This window comes from Rosa rugosa, chromosome 1, assembly GCF_958449725.1.
Source record: "Rosa rugosa chromosome 1, drRosRugo1.1, whole genome shotgun sequence".
Classification (NCBI taxonomy): Eukaryota; Viridiplantae; Streptophyta; class Magnoliopsida; order Rosales; family Rosaceae; genus Rosa; species Rosa rugosa.
The window spans coordinates 58,758,953-58,781,944 of NC_084820.1; the positions used below are offsets into that span (position 1 = coordinate 58,758,953).

The 22,992-nt window shown below is 37.7% G+C and overlaps 1 protein-coding gene, 1 long non-coding RNA gene and 1 other non-coding gene across 3 annotated transcripts; all 3 read right to left on the minus strand.

The window, feature by feature from the left end:
• Positions 1-3,575: 3,575 nt before the first annotated feature.
• LOC133743056 (uncharacterized) lies at positions 3,576-5,620 on the minus strand. Its single transcript, XR_009862919.1, has 3 exons — positions 5,544-5,620; positions 4,736-4,811; positions 3,576-3,604 (listed from the first exon to the last, which is right to left on the minus strand). It is a non-coding gene; the product is annotated as an uncharacterized LOC133743056 (long non-coding RNA).
• A 1,105-nt stretch (positions 5,621-6,725) lies between these two features.
• Positions 6,726-6,805, minus strand: LOC133727644 (small nucleolar RNA R24). The gene has a single exon (XR_009855321.1). It is a non-coding gene; the product is annotated as a small nucleolar RNA R24 (small nucleolar RNA).
• Positions 6,806-14,663: 7,858 nt separating this feature from the next.
• On the minus strand, positions 14,664-22,847 carry LOC133725726 (anaphase-promoting complex subunit 5). Its single transcript, XM_062153089.1, has 20 exons — positions 22,521-22,847; positions 22,277-22,436; positions 22,073-22,191; positions 21,618-21,867; positions 20,841-21,018; positions 20,665-20,743; positions 20,476-20,561; positions 19,532-19,661; positions 19,369-19,401; positions 18,878-19,126; positions 18,641-18,718; positions 18,273-18,532; positions 17,836-17,895; positions 17,651-17,718; positions 17,379-17,484; positions 17,129-17,270; positions 16,737-16,835; positions 15,950-16,214; positions 15,534-15,601; positions 14,664-15,121 (listed from the first exon to the last, which is right to left on the minus strand). Exons 1-20 carry the CDS (start codon positions 22,689-22,691, stop codon positions 14,960-14,962), a joined length of 2,763 nt encoding a protein of 920 aa, XP_062009073.1. The 5' UTR covers positions 22,692-22,847; the 3' UTR covers positions 14,664-14,959.
• Positions 22,848-22,992: the final 145 nt, after the last annotated feature.

Consider the following 22,992-nt stretch of genomic DNA (forward strand, 5'->3'; position numbering starts at 1 on the left):
TATTTATTTATTTTCATTCATTTATGTTTTCTGGGTTTTTGTTTGAACTTTAAACAACTCTTTTGGGACTTATTTCTGATTATTTGCTCAATAAAGCCTTGAAATTTGAGTCAAAGATTCATGCTTCCTGGGTTTCATGTAGGAATATCTTCCCCATGAGTCAAAGATTCAACCCTGTTCTTGCCACTGGTGCCTACATCTGATATACTCAATTTCAAAATATCTTAAACCACATCAAGCTCAAATTTTGCTACAGAACTATGTGAATACCCAGAAAAATCAATGTCATCATCATCAATCAATTTGTCAAAGAAATCCTCGTCGGTCTGAACAAAATTTTCCGCAGGTGCAGTAAAAGCATAAATTTACATGAATAGCCGGCAAGCTCCAGAAAACCGCCACCACGCCATCACCACGCGTCAAAACAGCACCAACCCGAAAACCTCCGTCACAGCACCGCCCTGACACGCCGCAAGACACCCCTACACCAATCTGAAGACCCCCAGCAGATCCAAGACAGAGATCGAGTCAGATCCCATCGGGATCGTCCCCACCAACACCAGATCCAAACAGCCACAGCCAACAAGCAGGGGCGATGACGTCAGAAGCCACCGCCGGAGCCCCGAGATCCGCCGCAGCACTCCCGCGACCGTCACCCATGAACCGAGATGGCGGATCGAAATCGATCCGCCCAAACCGGCACAACATCCCAGCCACCTACCCAGAGCCACGCCGCATCCTTGGCACCCCTCCACAGCTTAACAAACAGCCTCCCCTCCCGGACAGGAGCGCAGCGACGGAGGATCCATCGGCGATCGGCCGGGAGAGAAAGCCCTCCTCCGAATTTCCTTTCTTTTTTCCTCTCGCGCGTGGGGCGCGTTCTTTTTCTCCCTCACGAGTCCCCCTGATATTTTCTTTCTGTTTTTTTAAGTCCCAGATCATCTGAGAAGAAGAAGAATAAGAAGATAAAGAAGAAGGAAAAAGAAAAAGAAGAAGGAAAAAATTAACAAAAGAAAAGGGCAAATTGGTATTTTTCTTTGTTTTTGGTCTTCACGTGCTTGCCACGTCAGCAAAGAAACGGCGCCGTCAGAAATTTTGGACGGAAGTATCACGTTGGTGTCAAAATATGTGTTTGGGTATCACATTGATACTTTTGAGAGTTCGGGTATCAAATTGGCCTCGGCAGCATAGTTTAGGGACGGTAGCTGAATTTTTCTCTAAATAAAAGAAGGCCTAGGACAAAAGTAGAGAAATTATACTGTAACTAGGAATTAGGAATTCCCTATGAATAGTGCTCCGTGACTGTTTTGCCCTCGGCCCTGCTTGCTTTTACGGGACTGTCCCCTCTAGCTGTTTGAGTCCCGTGCTGCCGTGTGGTTTTGACATGGCTCTGGGTGTTTGCCAAGGTAGGTATTTCATTATCAATGGGAGTGAGGGTTTAGTTCTCACTAATAGTGTGATTTTGGTTTCAGACTAAGAAATCTTTTCTGAAGCAGCCCAAAGTGTTGTTGATTTTGGTTTCATTTTATTATCAAGATTTGGTTTGGATTCAATTTGATTATGGTCTGTATTTTTATGGATTTTGTGGCAATTTTAGCCCGAAGAAAATAGGAACCTGGAAAGGAAGGCAAGTAGGCAACCAATTCTGGAAGAGTACTGGGGAATGCAATTGAATGTATTACATTCTCGATTTCTTTATAGGGATTTTGTCCATTTACCCCATTTTTAGGGATTTTTTTCTCACTTACCCCATTAAGTTTTTTTAATTCCCTCTTACTAAAAACACTCTAAGGAAGTCTTCCCTCATACCCCATTAAGATTTTTTTTTTTTAATTTTTTTAATACCATTATACCCTCACCCCTTTATTACTTAGAGAGAGAGAATGGAAGAGAGAGAAACCATAGGAGACTTCGCCGGAGCCAGTCACCGGTCGCCGGAATCCGGCCAACTTTCGTCGAAATCCGGTCACCGGTCACCAAATTTTTTTTGAAAACCTCTATTGCCCCTAGTAGACGTCTATTGAGGGCAATAGACATCTATTGCCCCCTGAATAAACATGTATAGCCCCCCAATAGAACTTTCAGTCGCCGGAATGGGAACTAATCTCCCTAATTTAGACAAATAAAACTTTTATTAAAGAAAAAAAATGAGAAGATTAATCCCAATTAAGTTTTAGCAAGTCAGTTGTGCAAAGTTTCAAACTTAACAAATCTATTAGAACTACAAGAGTCAAAATCCCGATCATCAAGATGAAAAGGACTTGGGCTTTGAGAAAGAAAGAAGTAAATCTTAATGGGCAGACCTTTCTTGGAGAAAAGCGAGGGCAGATTTACAGTCGGAGCCAGGCTGGGTGAGATAGGGCTGCACATCTTCTACGAACTGAGCTCCTGGTATTCCTCTTCGTTCTGTTACCCTAACCCAAATAAGATTAGGCAAATCCAATTCCTGGATCAGCTTCTCCGATTTCTATTGGTCTATTCTGGGCACAGCGGAAACAAACTCTCCTTTTCTCTCCCTTCCTCCACTGCACTTTTTTCTCTCCGCATCGAACCAAAAACCCAAAAAAGAGAGGATTCTAGAATGACTGAATGGCAGGACCGTTGTTAAGAAAAGAAGAGAGGGCAAAACCGTAAGTCCACTCCGACCAACAATGAACAGTCTTTATGAACAGTCATTCGGCTTTAGATGTATGTATAATATAGTAGCTACAAAGGCAAGAACTATGAATGCAGAACACCAGATTAAGAGACACGGAAACTTAAAGGAATTTAACACCACAGACTACTTCAATATATAGTTCAATGTCAACATGCAAAGTCTAGAAACAGAAAGGAAAACATATGAATGCAGAACACCAAAATAAGAGAAGCAGAACGTAAAGCAATTTAGCACCATAGACTACTTCAATGTCAACATTCAAAATCGATCATAGAGAACAGCTAGCACAAAATCCCATGTTAAAACCTAATCCTACATAACTTTCTACCCATAGAATAAACCTAATTTTAATTCTGTTAGATTAGCATTAACAATGCCGCCCTTAAGTTTCAGCAGAAACATGCTGCCTCTTTACTTGTTGATCAGCTTCTTCATCCTCTCCGAGTCCTCGCTTCTTTGCTGCTTGACTCTCATTCTTGTTTTTTTTGTCGCCATTGATTAGCTTCCACAATAATTCTTTTGAAGCCTTTCCAATATATGCTCTGTGGTTTTTCTGTTTTTTTCAGATATAACATCTGTAACTTGCTGATCTCAATGTTACGAGTGAATTCAACCTTTGTTTTCGAGTGATGCCTTGAGAGTTCACTCAATGCCGCTGTCACGCCCCGAATTTTGAATAATCAATTCAAAGTCCGAAACATGAATAATAACAATTACAAATAAACGTCCTGAATTTTTTTCTCACAAACAACCACACTTCACACCTCTCAATAATACAATAAACCAAATTCTCAAGTTATTTATTACAGCACACTCTCACCAAATCAAATTGTAAGGCTCAAATGAGCTTAACTCACCTCACTATTACAATTGCTGTAAATCTATGATAAATACTTTAACCCGTACGATCACCGCCCTGATTCTCCTGACCTGCAGGATTACCCGCTACACAATTTGAATAGTGTACCGGGATTGCAACAACACCAAACCCGGTAAGCTTTTGACAGCTCATATGAGTAAACAAGAAATGAACGGTTGATTTATTAAATCATATTTCTTTTAACTCAAGCAAAACAACCAACAATCACAACAACCACAAAGCAATCCACAATCCCCAAAATCAGTCACTAAAATCACCACTCTAAATCACCAAAGATTAATACGGGATCTAAACTCACATCTTTCTTCCCAAAACCCCGAAAGCGTATTTATACAAATACGGTGACTGACAGACTAGAGCTCTAACTGAATCGTAGCCCATCACCTGGCCTAGGTTATGGCATCCGACATGATTATCAATATCGTAGTTCATCAACATAGGTTAGAACATCCGATACACATACTCAACTTAGCCCATCACCCAATAAGGGTTGGGGCGTCTCTTACACTCGACCAATCGTAGCCCATCATCCACCTAGTATTAGAGCATCCGATTCCCCCATACTGGTCACTATGTTGACCCTAAACTCAACCAATCGTAGCCCATCATCCACCTAGTATTAGAGCATCTGATTCCCCCATACTGGTCACTATGTTGACCCTAAAACCAAAATCGAGTACCATAATATTCTTTCACACAATAGGATCAATAATACCATGATACGTACTATTATTGTGTATATATATGTACTCAAAATACAACTCCAAAAATCACCAATCCATACTCAATCATATCATCACTCAATACCACGTCATCCATAAATTTCCAATATAATTTCACCAATCACTATCATCATAAATGAATATGGTAAATCACGTTTTCGATTTCACATCACATAAATCATTATAAAATCACACATCTCCATGTCACACCAATCCATATATAACCACGTAAATATATATATACGTAATTATCCGCTCAGGGATAATCACTAATACCAACTATAGTTCAAGCATAAAAATCGTGAAATTCATTTTGTATAATTAAATCATTTTACTTACCTATGGACCGTAGTTGATCAAGCCCATATGATTTAAAACAAATATTTATTTCATAAATATTTTCACACAATTACGACAAAATAAAGTAATTAAATTTATTCGGTTCGTAATATGAACCACGTGAGGTTTACTCACCTCGATATTCCCGCTGCGTCTTCAATTTAACACAATACACACCGAAACCGCTCACCCAAGGAAGACCGTCAATCACCTAATCAAACATGACCTTAACTTAGCAATCATTCATAAACTACACATATACGGAAATCCAACGGTCGGATTCTAAATTAATGATGATCCAACGGTCGGATTCTAATTTAATGATGATCCAACGGTCAGATCAAAATTATATGATGATCCAACGGTCGGATCCTCACGGATCGCCCTTAGGATCATCCTCCAAAATTATCACGAAGATCCAACGGTCAGATCTTCTTGAATCGTCCTTACTAACATCTTCACAAATTTATAAGAAAATCCGACGGACGGATTCTCACGAATCGCCTCCCTAATCACTGTTTTGCATTTATACGAAGATCCAACGGTCGGATCTTCGCCCATGACCACACAAAGCCACTGGGACAGTCATAAGATCATCATATCAAAACTACAAGTCCATCTGACGGTCCTAACTTCACAGATCACAAATCTAACGATCGAAATCGATCGAAACTTAAGAATTCATAACTTAATCATACGATATCCAAAAATTGCGTATAATATATCAAAATGATCGTATTGAAATATAGAATCTGAAAATGTACAGAAACCATATTTTTGATCCCCGGAGGTGGCCGGAAAGGGCCGCCGGAGTTAGTGGCAGAGCCGCCGCCGACCACCACCAATGGTGTCGGGGCAGGGCTGCTCTTCTTCCTCTCATCATGCTTATCAACTTTCATAACTACCATGTAAGCTGAAAATGACCGGAAGTGGTTGAAATTACCTAAAACAGTCGAGGTGGCCGGAAAATTTCCAGAATCCGGCGAAAATTTGCAGAATCCGGCAAGGCTCGATTTCGACGTCAAAAATTCAATTTCAGGCTTCGATCCCTTCTGGAGAGTTGTTAAGAAACTCATGGTGAACGTACTAGTTCAAGAATCACAGAAAAATATGGTCTGGAGCTCGAGATATATCGATCGAAAGCTTCGGTGGTCGGAAAAATTCCAGAATCCGGCAGGAGCTCCGATCCACATAAAAACTTCATCAAATCGCTTCGATACCTTCTGGAGAATTGTTCTGAACTTCAAGCCGAGTTCATCAAGCTAATAATCATAAAGAATAGTTACCTGTAACTCGAAATATCCGAATCAATAGTTAAATTTTCAATCTTGAAAGGTTGAGCTCCGACGAACGTGAAAAAGATCAACTCGAGTCCGGCCCTTCTTGGGTTTTGATAAGAAGGTTGAGGCGAATCCAATGAGACAAGAATCAAGAGAAATGGTAGCCTGTAGCTCAAGATATTGAGATTGAACCAAAACGAGTTCAAACAGGAACCGACTCCTCCGCTGCCGCTGCTGGCCGTCTTACGGTGCATGGCTGCCACTGGCAGCTGCGCAAGGTCAAGGTGAAGCTAAGGGAGGTGGTCCGACGTCGTGAGGTGGCCTGAGGTGGAAGAGATTGGCTAGTGAAACTTGCTCTGTTTTGGGTTTGGTTCGGCCGTGAGAGAGAGAATTCGTTTCTTAGCTTAATTGATTCGTTCTTCCACTCATGCATAATCATGTTAAAGCACCGGCCTTCAAATTATGCAATTGTCCACTAACCTTAAATCACGGAACCGGTGTTTGCCACCAAATTGTTTGATTAAAAAAAACTAGGTTATTACAGCCGCTTCAACGGCTGCAGCTTGATTGAATACGAACCTCCTTAGATGACAACCACTCACTGTCCCAATAGTGTGAGAGTAGCATATTTCTCCAAAACGACTATCATGAAGTAAAAACAAATAAAAAGGGTTAAGGATATAGGCCCGAGACACTGATTCGCATAAGTTTATGCAACCTTAAGAGACCAAAAACTACATAGATGATATAAGAGATTGAAAGGTCACGGTGAATATCATACATAATGTCCATTTTCACTCACTCAAAAAACATAGGCATGGTAGTACATATTTAGGACAACAATGATAGCTCAGAAGCCAAGCGGAACAATTCAATTGCATCAAAGATCCAACCCAAAGTGAGATTTTTTTACATGCACTGCTAATAAGTGGGAAACTACATTATTAAGACAAATTACAACTGCAGCTACAGAATAACTATAGGACCAGAAATGACAAAAAGTTGAGGCATGATTCCCAATCATAAAAAACAATCACAACTCATGCCAACTCTGAGTGCTCAGAACTTTAGAACATCCAAAGCCCTTAAGAGACATACTAACAACAAATTAACTGAAGCTAGAGTGCTTACAAGCCAAGTGTAACAAATCAATTTCATGATGTTAGCTGCTTATCACTGCTACTAAGAAGTAAAGTAGTTTATTAAAGCACTACCACTCTAACTACACTCAAGCCAACCTATCCAATGTTAGTAGGGTACCTGAAGTAACCATCAACGCGCCTATCATGGGTGTATACCCTCTCCGTTTTTTTAGGACACAATACAAACAGAGTCCGCATGTCTTCTTCCTCAAAAGAGTCGTAGAATTCATGATATAGATGAATAACCTCCTGCTTTCTAAGAAGATCAGCAGCAGTAACTTGACCTTCATGGATGCTGTAGACTATTAAAAAAAATAGAAGCTGTCAGTGAAATAAAAAATTAAAAAAATAAAAAGTAAAACAAAAAATCACACAGAGGAGAGATATTAGAAACAAATACCACTAATATAGCCCCCGCTGCCAGGGTTTACTAAAGCAGCCCTTAACATTGCTTGATTTAGTCCTTCTACAATCTCTGTCTCTGTTATGTGTCAACACTTTTGTTTTGCCAAATCCTTGCAAGATGATTTTTGGCGATAGTGGCACCAGATCCAATTGAAGCAAAACACCCTTTATCTAAAATATCTGGGAGATCAGTGCTGAAACTCCTTGGTTCTTCTATCTCTCCTTCTTCATTACTCCCACCCCGAACTACAGAGATATGACGAGCATCCCGTTCCAAATTCAAGTGTTCAGACTAAATTCTACTACATTTTTAGTACATTTCTCTCTACATTTTGCTTAGTTATTTCCTTAACAATATCATTTCTAACTTAGTTTTGTGTTTTTAGGTACATTTGAGCTTCAAACGCAAGAAATGAGCTAATTAAGAAGAGCTAGAAATGATGGAAATGAAGGCAAGAAGGAAATGAGGCGCAGAAATGACAAAGAAATGGAGAAATGAAGTTTTCCCAGTTCTACCAGGAAAATGAATCCCAGTTGAAGTAGGAATCCTAATGCAACTAGGAGTGAGCTCGGAAAAATGATGTTCGGAAATGAAGAAATGACAGAGTCCCAGTTGGACTAGGAAACCTGATCACACTAGGAGTCCTGATGCTGCTAGGAGACCTGGTGAGACTAGGAGATGCTGTGTCTTGAAGATGACTCAAGATAGTTCAAGATTGTTCTAGATTATTGAAGGAATTTTGGCAATGCATAATATGGATTTCGAATTGGCCCATTTTGGGAGAGTTTGGCCCGAAATTTGAAGCATGTGACTTGCATATGAGTCTCTAGATCTTTCTTGACGTCTTGGAGGAGTCATAGGCCCATTCTACTTGCATTTACCGTGAGAATTACAAGGAAGAATAAAAGATTTCGGCAAATATTTTTAAGGGATTATTTTGGATTTTCTTTGGGATTTTATGAGAGAAAATAGAGGAATAAGTATTGATTTATGACTCTACATACAAGGAGACCGAAACTAAGTCTAGTTACATGGAAGAATTCGGCAAAAGAAGGTTACTTGCTCTCCAATTTTCATTCTATTTTCTTATTGGCCGAAGTGATGTAATTCAAGAGAAATTCACCCTAGCCCTTGCCGTTCACTATATAAAGGGAGTTTGTGAAGACATTCTACACATCACAAAATTCATAATCAAAAGCCACAAACACTTCCCTTTCTCTTCCAAGTTTCGGCAATTTCAAGAAATCCAAAGTTCAAGGCCGTGAAGCATCCATTCATCCATTCAAGCATCCTTGCCGTAGCTCTCATCCATTCCACCACCTTTTGAAGCTTCTTGCGTTCTTGAAGATCAAAAAGTGTAACCATGAACACAACTTTATGTTTTCGGTTTTTGGATTGTAAACAATTTCTGATTCTATGTGATTTGCGATTTTGTTTTCTTATTTGGTTTTATGTTTTGCGATTTCTATGGTGGATGAAAGATTGAATTTAGTTATGTGATTTTCAAATACTATGAAGCATGTTTTAGGTTTTAGGTTTTCAAAAAGATAAGTTGCGATTTCATGATGTTCTTGCATGATTGTTAATTTCGAGCTTCAATCCCAATGTTTATGTGTTAATTGATCTCTGGATGCATACTTAGGTTGATGAACATGTAATTGAATCCATATTAAGGTGCTAGCGTCCTAGGCTTTAATAAATTCGGTGGAAAACCTATAAATACTTAGGTAAATTAACAATGAGTCTTGCATGCTTGATTAGCGTTCTAGCTTGTGTTCTTGACTTGAATTGGATCAAACTTCCATGATTCTTAATGCGTTGAAAGTGTTTTTGTTAGTGATTAGCTACCACTAGTGATTGCATGATTAATAGGGTTAACTATGGTGCGTTCATCTAGTTAATTTAATTAGGGGAAGTAAAAAGAACTTTGTATGCGTTCATCTTTGTTCTTGATTGATTCTATGCTTAAACATATTTTGATTCGTGATTTGATGTTTGAAACCTTGCAAACGTGTTAGTAGTAGTTGATCCTCTCTATTTTCGTTCCATTCATATATTTCTACTTGATTCTGGTTTTGATGTGTCACTTATGTATATAATTACTTAGTTGTTAGATAAAATAAATCTTAAATCCCCATTATATTTTCGTAAATAATGTATATGAATATTTTTTAATTTGTTTTGCTAACGTTTTATTTTTCAAGAATTAATTAGGCCATAATCCCTGGTTGAGAACGATCTCTACTTATTCTTACTACATTGATAGGGTTTTAAATTGATATACTAATTTGTGTAAGTCATCAGGCCCATGAAAATGCATGAAACGAGTCTTTCTGTGGTAGCCTTTAGAAAATCACGTCCCATACTAGATGCAACGCCAGATGACCATTTCCATTTCTCATTCTCTGGTGCCCTCAAATTTGCTTTAACTTGCTTAAGCATCTCTTTCACTCTATCATCATCACCGGCTTTTAAGGCATGAACATGAGCATTAATTTGCTTGTACTTCTTATGGTCCTCACACGACAGCCTTTTTCTCATCAGCTTCCCGTCCCGTTTCTGACTGGTTAACCTTCCATCCTGGCAAAAAAGGAAGTAACCCTGATGTTTGAGTGATATGTCAGTAGTTCCTGGGAGAAGACTTGAAATTATTAAAAGGATCAAAGTTCAAAACTTGTTCGACATTACATGTAAAAATAATAACAGCAGATCTGTGTAAACAAAAAAAAAAAAAACGTACCACAGCTGTTCTCATGTGGATCAGTGATCCCTAGCACATACTCTAGTTCATCCTTGCCAGCTTCTAACATAAAAAAGAAAAAAAGAAAAATGCTACTAGTTTACTAATAACCAATGCATTCTAGGACCAAAGCACAGCATAATAACCATACCAGAAATCACAAGACCCTTGACAATTTCTCGGCGGAGTCTGTTCAAACTATAACAGTCAACATATGGTGCTTCACCCTTGCTACCTGTTTGGAATTCAATAGTTAAATATTTTGACCAACAAACCACAAATCCTAAGTAGACGAGGAGATATCATTATTTTTCCTCAAATCCCGAAACAAAACTTATCCAAACAAACTAACTGGCCAATCAAAACAAACTAGTTATTCCTTTCAAAAACAAAAAACTAACTAATTATCCAATAAATCAGTAATGTCATTACGTTTTGTTTTTTTTTTGTTTTTTTTTTTGTTTTTTTTTTTTTTTTTTTGAGAAGAGTAATGTCATTACTTTCAAATCATATTTGTGTAACACCAAAACTCCAACACCTAAGATAAAACCACACAATCTCTCTCTCTCCCATCAGAAATCAAAAACATACCTTTAGCCGAGATCTCGTTGTTTTCCGTGAGAGATGTCGAGCTGACGCGTTTCCCCTCCGGTGGAAGTGCCGTTGGGGCCGATTGGGACTCCATGGAATGGGAATGTGGGGTTAGAATCTCAATTTGCAGAGAGCAACGACAGGAAGAAACCTACTTTCTTTCTTCTTCTTCTGTTCTTCTTTTTTTTTTTGGAGAAAACCTTCTTTCTTTTTTGAGAGAAGGAAAAGAAGTAGATACTAAAAGAGGGTAGAGATCTCGGCTTGGGCTTGGATAGTTTTTGGTCTGGGCCTGATGGATGCATATAGAAACCTACATATTTCTCTCTCTTTCCTTGTTTTTTTTCTTCTTTTTTTGTCTTTTTCTTTTGAGATCTCAAACTCTACTCACTTGAACTCAATGACCAAAATATCGATTTTCGAGGAAATATCGATGGTTTCAAAAACGGAAATTTCAATTGAAATATCGTGGATATATTGATTTTGGGTAAATAATCAAGAAAAATGATGCAACTTTGAAGAAAAATATGAAAATTTTAAGTGATACTTTTACATATGTTTGTTTAATCAATTATCTACTATATATGAAAAGAAAATGACTAAATTCAGTTTGCCCCCTTCAACTTTGGGGCAAATATCAGTTTGGTCCCTGATCTTTTTTTTCAATCATGATCGTCCTTGCACTTTCAAATTCCATCAGTTGCGTCCAAATTTCAAAATTGCATCCATTTGTGATCTCACATGCTGACTTGGCACCAACATGAGGGCTCACTTTTCAGATTTTCAACCCACAAGAAGGGCAAAATGGACATTGCATCCTTCCTAAGAGTTCGATCTTCTTCCTCGTGCAACCTTCTTCCTCCGACGAGTCGAGTCGGCCCAAACCTCCTCTCCTACTCTAGTCCCTTGAGCTGCTCCACCTCACTCTTCAAAACCCTAAATTCACCCCCAATTCCAAACCTAACATCACAATCGAATTCAACCAATATTTTCAAAACCAATCAACCAAAAACACAATCCAATTTTGAAATTGTAACCTAATTGTAGGTATAGAACAGTGAGGTGTAGAATGGAATCCAAAATTGTAGTTAACAATATGCTCATGTAACTTTTTACAGTACTGGAAGACAGCAAGAATAAAGTATTGGGACTTTTCTGTTGCTTATGCCTAAAAACTTTTCTTGTCACAATACTTCAATTCCTAACCAGCCTGGTATTGTATTCTTCCCCAATTAGCACTCTATCAATGACATGAAGCCAAGCTTGAGGTTTCTGTATACTAGGAATTTAGAAATATGAAAAGGAATATAAATTAAGCTGGATTCTCCTATAGCCTTGTGCAAATGCACATAGAACTTTACCTTTTTGATCTTTTATGATATGAACAAACCATGCAATCAAAGTTCACCAAACCTAACTATACCATATGATTTTCCCCATTGAATCTTCAAAAGTAGCATTCATACTGATTAACGTACAAGTATCTGGAACTGAACATGGATGGGATAAAGTATAGACTGAACAAATTATATACAGTAATTTGCAAAAGCAAAAATGGGCTCTCTCTAGTCTCTATACAAAGTATTAATTAACACACGTTGAGTAAATAGTTCTATTGCTATGTACATATATGTAAATGTACTGAAGTGTGAAGAAGGGAAGAATATTTGTCTACAAAATGAATACTCGAAGAACAAACAATCTGATCATAGTAGCCCTGACAGCTCATAGTCAAATATGCTGACCTCTTGATCAATCTGACCATAACCATTAATGTTGAAGGGATCAAAAGGCTCAGTCCCCAAAAGCCAGGACTCAAGATCTTGAATTGGCAACATATCCACCATTTGGTCCGCTGCAGAAGGTGATGAACCTTCAAATATATTTGTTGTTATAGTATCGTCTGAATACATCTGGTAACACAGTTGGTTTAATTCTTGGTCATTCATAAACATTTCTTGGTTCCACAGCTCAGAAGAATCAAATGATGCATCAGTTGAGACATCCACACTACTGACACTAGTACTCCTTTCAGGCTCTTCTTGATACTCCTCATGAACATCTACAACTGGTACTCTGTGCTGTTGCTGAGGGTGTGATGAGGAAGTAGCGATTGAAATATTAGAGCTTCCATTGCCGGTGAGGTCTTGCACAAGGGACTTGAAGCTTGAGCTGTCAGTGATGTAGACTTTAGGCCTCAAGAGTCTAATCAAACTGTTAAACTCCTTCTTCTCTTTCTTAGATATTTTCACTGATGTTTGGCTTACTTTCTTCCCCATAGTTTCTTGCAATTCTATTTAATTAGCTCTCTTAGCTGCCTGCCCAGGATTAACCTCCAAGATATTATGCTAAAACGGATGCTTCAAAGAGCTATAAATATTAAGGCTAACAATGGAGATTAAATTTTGAAGGCGGTGGTAACAGAATATGACACAAAAACTACAGATGCTGAAAATGATCTTGGTTTGTAAAATATAAGAAAAGAAAGCTTCACGGGAATCCATATTGACCAAACTGAAATCATACTCTATCTCATTTTCAGAGAATGAACCATCAAACTTCAAAGCAAATGCTAGGGTTTGGATTTACATGGAAACAGATGTAGACATGGTCAATTCAAGAGGGTAGAAGATAACTGTAGAATAATACAACGCATTACAAGGGTAGAAGAGCATTCAGGGTACGCGGCCAACTATTTAGAAATGAAATATTATCAATTATATATGGTGCATAATTGTTCATTCTGCTTCAAGTAATCAGGAATAATAAACAAATGAGAACACCAAGTAATGACGGGAGTTTAATACTGATTTACTTGTTCAATGAGGCAGAAATGGAAATGCCACTAGAACAGTGATGTGTGAATGCACTTAACTATCCTCGATGTCCACATGCATCTCAGGTATCACAAAAAAAAATTTGGAATTTTGGCTTTGACTGTCTTATAATATTTGCTACCTTCAATCGCACTATGCCACATTTCAAGAATGAAGATGGGTGAAGCTAGTGTCTAGCAAAGCAAGTCATTAGAACAGTGAGGTGTGATTAATGCACGTAGCTATCCTCAATGTCCACATCTCAGGTGTCACATAAGAAATCTGGAATTTTGGCTTTGGCTGTCTTGTACTATTTGCCACCTTCAATCACACTGCCACATTTCAAGAACGAAGATAGGTGAAGCTAGTGTTTAGCAAAGCAAGTCATTCTCTTAAATGGTTGATTAGGGAACTAGTTAGTCTTCCATGAATACTCCAGGCTCATTATCCTGACTGCCTGTGGACTCTAGCAAATTTCCGTCTTCCTCTATATTCACCAACAATGTTTATACAGGTCACCCTTCTGTTTGGTTATTTAGGAAACTTTTGGAACAAGACATTTCAAATCCATTTAAGTCCAGGACAATCTCAAACTTCTGTAGCATTCTCCATATAATGTATCTTACTTTTTAGTGAAACTGCAACTTTGTACTAAATTTTCCTCATTTCGTCGAGGTTTCATCCGAAAAAAGAAATAACATAAAATTCCCTCAGGCATTTTTCCGAATTCATATTACCATGATTAGAGTTTCATTTTAATCAACAGGATATGGATTGTCACAGTAACCATGAGTCAAAGCAATTCCACAAGTTTGAACAGGAAACAATATGCTTTTGTTAGCATTAGCTGTAATGAATAGATAAACATATAAGCTATAAAACATGTATTGGCATAGTAAACAGTATGATCAACGTGGATGATAAGTCATCACCATGACACTGGCACACACTGTATGCTAGCGTTTGTATGTATTAGGTTCCCAGCGAAGTAATGCCAACAATGCCATGGCAAAACAGACGCTTCAATTCAATTCACTTAAGAGTGACAAAGAGTAGAACCTAGCTTAACACATAATAACTAAACTTGACTCTTGGTCCAAAATGTGGTTTTGATCTCAACTCTTCAAGATATGATCATCAGATGATACAATATTAGACATAATTGCTAGAGATAAGCAACCCTTTGAAGAAGCAAATCCCTAATAGGGTACCAAAAGGTTGGATGATCCTTAGAAATGACCTGTCCTTGCCAGTGAGAAATCGGACCCAAGGCCTAAAAACCCGGGTTAACTTGACTCTCATCTAAATAAAATTGTCCTCAAAATATCTGTTCTTCAAAAGCATCTAATCTATACAGACATGAATATACATACATCAATGTTGTCCTTCAAAACATGTCGATCAGAGGATCTTCCTCATCTTGAGGATTCTCAAGGGCCAAAATGTGATTCTTAAATGAAGCTGCAGCCTCTTCTCTGTCCTCTAGTCTTCCCAGTTTGTCAAAGACAATAGCCATTAAGTAGAAAGCTTCTGCTGCCAATTCGTGATACTGTGCACCAGAAGTATTTTTATCCCATTAATAAAACCATGAGATACTAGAGCATCCAACCAAGTAGTATGTAGGGTATATGTTATCTATAGTCTATACTACTATATGCTAGCTTGCATCTGGGTTAGGTTACAATTCAACAATTCACGAGTATAAACATGGCTGTGGCGGCTGTCACATTGTATCAGCTGCTCCAGCCACCATGAGCACAAAGCACCACAACAACATTATTAGACGGGGGGGGAAGGAAAAGAAAAAAGAACAGACCTTTTTCTATTTTTTTTATTCTTTATCAAGTGGGCTTAATAAAAATAAAGATTAAGAACCGACAAACTTAGACTTTACAGAGGGGCATTACTCATTAGTAACCAACTCTTAAGTTTCACAGATGCAAATTCTTAAGTATATTTACCTCCAGCAATTGAAGCTCGTCTGAAGCTTGTCTCAGAGGATCCAGCACAACGTCAGGACTTTCATAAACTGCAAGTGATATTCGAGACAGCAATGCATAAGAAGTTGGAGAATACAAAATCCAATGTTATAATGAAAAAAAAGGCAATGATCCAAGTTTTTTTTTCGAATCAATGAGGAGCACTCATATAATCTATTCTATAGCCAAATTACCAGGCTTGAGCAAGACATGGTGAACAAAAACAAGTCATCACTGATTCAGGTATAACATAAGATACTATTCTCAAAGCAACACGCACAAACTTATTCAACATTGTAACATGTTGTGATAAACATGTATGCATGGTACCTAAAGACTATGGGGGCAAGATTATGTAGTATCTGATTAACAGAAAAAGTAGGCTTCAGTTGACATACCAGAAAAGCTTGGATCAGATAGATAGCATTTTGCTTCTACAATATAGGCCCGAGCACGGAGTTCCAAACCTCCTTGACCAAGAATCATAGGAAAAGCCCCATATATAAGGCTCAAGGCCCTTTTAGCATGATTTGATCCTAGTGCAAGCCACAACTCGGCTAGTGTGAGTGTGGCTGATGCTTTGAGAAGATCCAAGTTAAATGACTGGCAGAATGAGAGGCTCGCCAACGCATACGGAAGACCTAAAACAGCATTACCTGATTTCTGAGAAAAAAGAATAAAAGATTAACTGTGGCATACAACATGAATTATATAAATAGACAAATAAAGAAGAAAGATAGCCAACAAAAAGCAAAATTCAAATAACTGAGATAAAGTGAAAAGAAAAAAAACTCATGACTAGGTTGGGCTTGTGAAGAAATCAACTAAAAGGCCTCATAAACAAGCAATAGATGTAGAACTCTACATTCAAATCCTTCTTAACTTCTATGTTATTATTCCGGTCAAAACTTCTATGTATTGATTCAACTAAACTTCTTACACCACGACCAAATAAATACTAAAAAATAAAAATTCTTAGGCTGTGGTGTATCTCCCAGATAGTGGTGTGCAGTATGGTTCTTTTAATTGGCATGTGCATGGGGGATTGAAATGCTCAGCTATAGGTAAGAACTTCCTCTCACTATTTTTAAAAAGATTACCATAGGAAAAGTGATATAGTACACGTTTAGCATATCTGAAGTTCTGAACCTCCAACCACATTTTGCATCAAATGCATAATTGTACCTTGTGGATTTCAGCTAGTAAAAGAAGAACAGTAGCATTTTCGACTTGCATATTGAATTTGTAACACATGCAAAAGAGGGAGTGTGCTACAGCTGCTGCCTGCAATTAAACATCAAAATATGTAAGCAAAACTCAAACAGCACTACAAGCATATCAAACTATATGCCTTGGTTGAAATGAGGCAACCAAAGTTCATTCATATTGATGGCAAGCTAAATATTATTCTTGTTGTTTCAAAGCATATCAAATTTGCAGACAGAGGTCCTGCTAAGTTGAGGCAATCCGGTGTGTTATATCCAGGATAAAAACATACTGATCACCAAGATGAAAACATTTTCACTTGGAAGATAAAAGAAGCTAATGACACATTCATAAGATGGAGTCTAGTTCACCTCACTGAACTGGTTTGCTGCAAGCAATGTACGAGCATTTCGAAGGCTTGCTTCTGTCTTCAGTTCCATATCCACACCAGTGACAGATGATGCCAGGACTCCAAGCTCATCGCATACTTGTTGGGCAAGCTTCAAATGTCCTCTAAATGATTTTCAGCAATATATTTGGATCAAAGGTCATACCAACCAGGGGATAAGAAATACTGTATACAAAGAAAAACCTTTGTTTACGTCTAACCGACAAACTAACCTATGTAAAGCACGCTCATGAAGCAGCTGTAGTTTTAGTAGCAAGATCCGTGACTTTGAGACAGATAAAAACTTCTCGGCAGCTATTTTAAGAGCACTAAAGGCCTCTAAACAAGTATAAACGAACGAAATACAAGTCATCAAAAATTTACGACAAGTAACTAAGACTGTATTATAGATTATATAATTCAGAGTGAAAAATCTGATTAACAGAACCGCCTCCACTCCAGAGAGTGAAAGCTAGTGGAAAGGAATGCAAGCATTTCATCTAACCTTTGTATCCTCTAGAAACTGCTAGATGTTGGATAAGCTTCAAATATGCTAATGCTGTGTCAGATGTGCTGAGGGCATCCATGAAATAGTGAGCTCAGGTTAAAAAGGGAAAGAAGGTGATGTGTTATAAGAAATGAATGGAGACAGGAGGTGTAAATCTTGTAATACTTTCAGCTAGAAATTACCTCGAAACATCAGGAAAACAAGTTGCATGAACAACAGCATTAAATCTAGCAAGCGAGGTGCTGATGACATACAAACAAAATAAGAAAAAAAAAACGTTAAGAGAGACAAGTCATTTGAGTTATAAAACGTAGTTAGACCAAAGAAAAAAATAGAATCAGCGTTTATAGTTGAATCCATAATCTTATAAAACTCAAGTAGTAAACTACCAGTGTCCTATTTACTTCATTTTTTTTCTTTTTCACAAATCTTACAAAAAAATAAAAGCAAGAAACATAAGGGCCATCTCAAGCAATCAACCTAAGAATTTCATATGACAAGCTAACTCAATATCCAGTCAATATAACTTCCACATTATTTCCCCAAAAAAATGCAGATACTGTCAACTAGAAGTTAAATCAGCATAACAAAGATCATAATCTATTAGACTGGGGATCACCTTCCGTATGTCTCCCATGCAGTGGCCCGGAGTAAGTATGAAGAGCCTACTAATTGTAACACAGATGCAGGAACTGGACTTGGTTCTGCACAGAATTGGAAAGCACTGGGACAGCTTCCTCCACTTTCATGAGACAAGACTTGTAAATCCATTGGCTTCTCTAAATTCTTAAGCCATGCAGTACTAAAAGCACCATCAGTTGTCATTGAAGAAGTCTCAGCGGCAAATTCACTAATCAATTGAGAACTTAATCTAAGTTCCTGCAAAAAATATATATATTAGGGCAAGGGGAACAGCGACCATGCTAGGAAATCAAACATTTTAATATGTTAAAAGAGCATTGGATGGCTTCAAAGGATCCACATTACCTTGCAGACATTAACTGGGCTTGTTTTAAGCTTCATTGAAGCCTTGGGACCAAATGAAACTAGAGGCCTTTGCACATGCTGCAAAACAATATACAAAATTACAATTTTTACTGGCTAAGATCAAAGTTTGTAGATTCCTTTTAATCAAGTCTTTACAAATAAACCCTGCCAGAATTGGGAGGGGAAGAGAGAGGTACACTAAGAATCTGTAAAAGGCATTGCAATTCCCAGGCTCACCGTCAAATCAAATTTAGCCATCACAAGATGATTGGAAGCTACTAATCGCTTTAACTTCAAATTGTCTGCTCTCTTCAAAGACCCTCTCAAGAGAACAAACAGTTGTTGCTGGACAGACAGGGAAATGCCTATTCGGGTCAGAGGTGAATATGATGAACCCAGTATTCCAGTTGTGCAAGAGATACCAGTTTCTGACAACAAATTGCAGATGGCCGCTAATGTGTAAGCAAGGCATGTCTCATTACTTTGCTGCACAAATTGATTGTCGTAAGGCCCAATTTTTTATAAGCATTGTGCATATATGTGAAAAACAATATTTTTCATTGAGATGCATGTATATGTCCAAAAGATGAAAACACAAAGTGAGACACAAAAACATGTATGATGAAGATAAAACGGAAAGGTGTATTAACATTAAGAAATTGCAAATGAATATAACTGACATGTAAAATATGTTAGATTTAGATGCAAGTGTAGGCTAGGGAAATCACCTGCCGAGAAACATTAACCGCTTCAGTCAAAACCTGAAAATGTGTAAGCAAACATATTAGAAAACCACAGAGACATAAAATATGACAGAAGATTCATAATTAGAGGTGTAAAAAAACAAATGGGTTCTTTTTAGAAAAGTGGTAAAATCCTCCTCATGCTCACCTCCAGAGCTTGCTTTGGGTGACCAAAGTGGAAATGCATCATCCCCAAACATAGCAAGGCAATTTCAAATCTTCCTAAGGTATCGGAAACAGATGCTGGAGGAACAAAATCAAATCCTTCAATCCCTGCACTTTTGTGCCAATACTTATATGATCAGTTAATCAGTGATAAAAAGTTTTGTTCTTGAACTTCATCTTTATTTTGAGAGCACAACAAGAGAAATACAACAACAATATCATAAATATTCTTGATGCATCATCTAGAGGTTATCATATACAGAAACAAAATATTCCAGTGTTTATTTTTTCTATATAAAATGAGTTTTATAGAAAAGGAGAAACAGTGTATGACGTAAATGACTTCAAATTTGAAACATCCTATTTTAGCAGACTTCACTAGATGAAGAAAGGTCAAAAAGACATAAGTTTCTATATAATGTGCTGTAAAAAAAAAAAACAAATAAATAAATAATATATGACCACAAAGACCTGACCCGAGTACGCTTGTATATAAAGCTAGAAATAACAGCAGAGAAATATTACAATCATATCCAAAAAGGAAAAAAAAGAAAAACTAACAGTGGATATAAACGGTAACACAAGTACACAACTAACATAAAACTACACTCTGAAAGAGCTTTATTCTGAAATCTTAATCAAAGCCCAAGAAGATATGTCAGACTTGACTTCATTGAGATAAGTCCAAGTAAGGAGCATGCCACTACACACTTAAAGAAAACCTTTAAGAGTGGTGATAGATCTAGTCATAACAATGATTTAAAGGAAATTTCTTTAGTATGAAGATCAGGAAGCCATGGCTCACCATTTTGCAAGTTACATTCAAAGCAGCCTGGATTCAGGTTACTAAACGAAGAAGTATAAAGTAAAAGCAGCATTTTATCAAGCAGTTACAAGTGTAACTACGGAGATGAAGTTCTGACATACCTGTAATCAAAATAGCAGTGAAGATTCTCCAAAGCAGCAAAATAATCATCATGATACAAGCTATTCAAGTAACGCAAGAAGTGAACCTGCATCAAGATCCCAGAAAAAAAAAATGAAAAGCAGAATAGTTTTAAGTGCAAGTACAACACACATCACCTAATAAGTAAAGCATATAGGCAAGTCACTAACACGATGTAGCTCAGGTGCCAAGCTTTGAAGCTGCCTCAGCATAAGTTCAAAATCATTCAAAGAGAAAGATCCCCCCTGCCTGCCAAAGAAATATTAATACGGCTTTACAGCAAAAAGGATTATAGGATAAAACACACAGGGAAACAAAGATTTTGACAGATACTTTAATCTCTTACTTTTCGAGTGCGTCAGCTTGCTCCTGTAGAAATCCTTGTACCTGCCAGTGTGTTCGTAGGAATAGTCCACCATTGGGATCAAGATCTCTTAATGTATTGCTTGGAGGATGTGCATATTGACAGCCTTCTCTAAGTTTGTCACCATATTTCAATTTTGGGTCCGCAGGAACCTCAATATCTGCAAGTTTAAATTGTGTTACACATGTACATGTTTGCCAGTAAGTTGAAACTTGAACATCATATTTTAGATTTGTGAGCAAATCCAATTGAGGAACAGAAAATAGTGAGCTGGGGTAAGCACAACATGTTCAGCATAAAAAATGAAATATTTTGTCTCGTTGCATGCAGTTTTCCAAAACTAAAGGAATTTTAGATGTTTTGATGATAAAAAAAATATTTAAAAAATAAAAAATAAAAAAAGAGTAAAAGAAATAGGAAAAATTGATGACGATTGTAATAATTTCTGAATCTAAAGCTCCCCAGATAATTTTCCAACTTATATCATGCGTCTCTCCAGAATGCCAGCAATTACAAATATAGATTACTTAGCTTTAATGAATGATGTGCCAGAGTAAGTTGTAATATAACTCGTTCAACTACTCATAATTCTCTTCCAATTCTATTCTTAGAGGAATATGAGGAGGATGCCCTGCTTAGTTCAGAAACAAGTTCAAACAGTAAAGTCATAAAATTATTGTCTTTCCTGCACAAAGACCTATATGAATTAGAAGCATCTATATGTGCTTCACGAGAATGGTTCTTATTACTTATACATACCTTCAACCAGTCCAACAAGTGCCTTAGGTGCATGAAGATGAAAAGAAACTCTTCCACCAGCTCTTTGCCTAGCTTCCATTTCTTCAGTGACTTTTTCAAAAACGAAATTCTCCAGGTCCATGTTTTCATACTCTGAAAGTGTTTCTAAATCATTACTAGAATCATCCAACTGAGGTGCCTCATTCGGAGAACAACTTGAGAGTGCTTCTTTATAATACGCCCCTATACTGTTCAAAAGATGGCACACACCCTGCATTAATACCAAACTTATAAGAAAATGACAGTTCCCCATATAATCCATAATTTCAATACAACACAACATTCAATTCCACCTACGCACGCATCATGTGGTTGCTAAATAGCCTAAAAAGTACACATATTGAGTTGCTGAAAATCGGTCCCCTTTTGCTTCTGTTTAGTTATTCACTGAATTTGAAAAACAAAAACAATGATACCTCAAAGGTTAGGAGATTAAATGCAAGCACGCAGCGGCGAACAAACATCCCCAGGTTGCTATTTGGATCCAAAACAACTTGGTCAGCTTCCAAAATAACATCCGGACCCCCAAGGACTCCTGAACACAAACATCCATTAAGTTCAAAAGCATAACATGAAAAATTATCCAACAACAACCAAAAGGACAAAAATGATGAACTGACCTCGAGTATCATTGAAGAAGTTAAACAAATCATCAGGCGACAAAAGAGAAGAGAGCCTATTGGTCAGAGAATCAATCAAAAAATAGTTCACCAATCCCCCAATCCCCCTCAATTGATGTATCAGATCATCCAATTTCGGCTCGAAAATGTCATCGAAAGACTGCAAAACCCAGACCCACCAGTTCAATTTTGAGCAAAAAGATCGAAACTTTGAACCTGAAAGCAGTGAGAGCAGTACTAGTACCTTAGTGAGGGCGAGCAAGAACAAGCCGAAGCGGTTGTGGTGGTCGGCGGAGGAGAAGGGGAAGGGAACGGCGACTTGGCCGGGCGGCGCGTAGATCTGAAGGAGTATGCAGACGGAGACTTTGTGCGGCGTGACTTGGAAAGCGCCGGGAGGTTTGAGAATCCCGGCCATTGTAGGAATGGGGGTTCTATGAGAGGTTTAGTGAGGAGTGGCAAGTGTGGTGGTGACTGGTGAGGGTTGTTTTAGAATACCCAAAATGGGGTTTTGAAAAAGAACCGGGAACTGACAGAGAGGACAGAGTAGAGAAAGAACTTATATTTTTTTCTTTTGAAACGATGATGAAGAGAGGACAATAACTAGACCATCATTTTGCAATTTTGACAGAATCTTAATATGGTCTCTCCACTCTTTATCACAATACCAACTTACCAAGTGTTTTTGGAATAAGCTCTAATTTCTTCACAAATTTCAA

Coding starts and splice junctions, on each gene's coding strand:
- LOC133725726 (XM_062153089.1), bottom strand. CDS start 22,691: ATGGCCGGGATTCTCAAACCTCCCGGCGCTTTCCAAGTCACGCCGCAC. Junction 19,127..19,368: donor CGGTTAATGTTTCTCGGCAG/GTGATTTCCCTA, acceptor CAATTTGTGCAG/CAAAGTAATGAGACATGCCT. Junction 17,896..18,272: donor GCATGGGAGACATACGGAAG/GTGATCCCCAGT, acceptor GTATGTCATCAG/CACCTCGCTTGCTAGATTTA.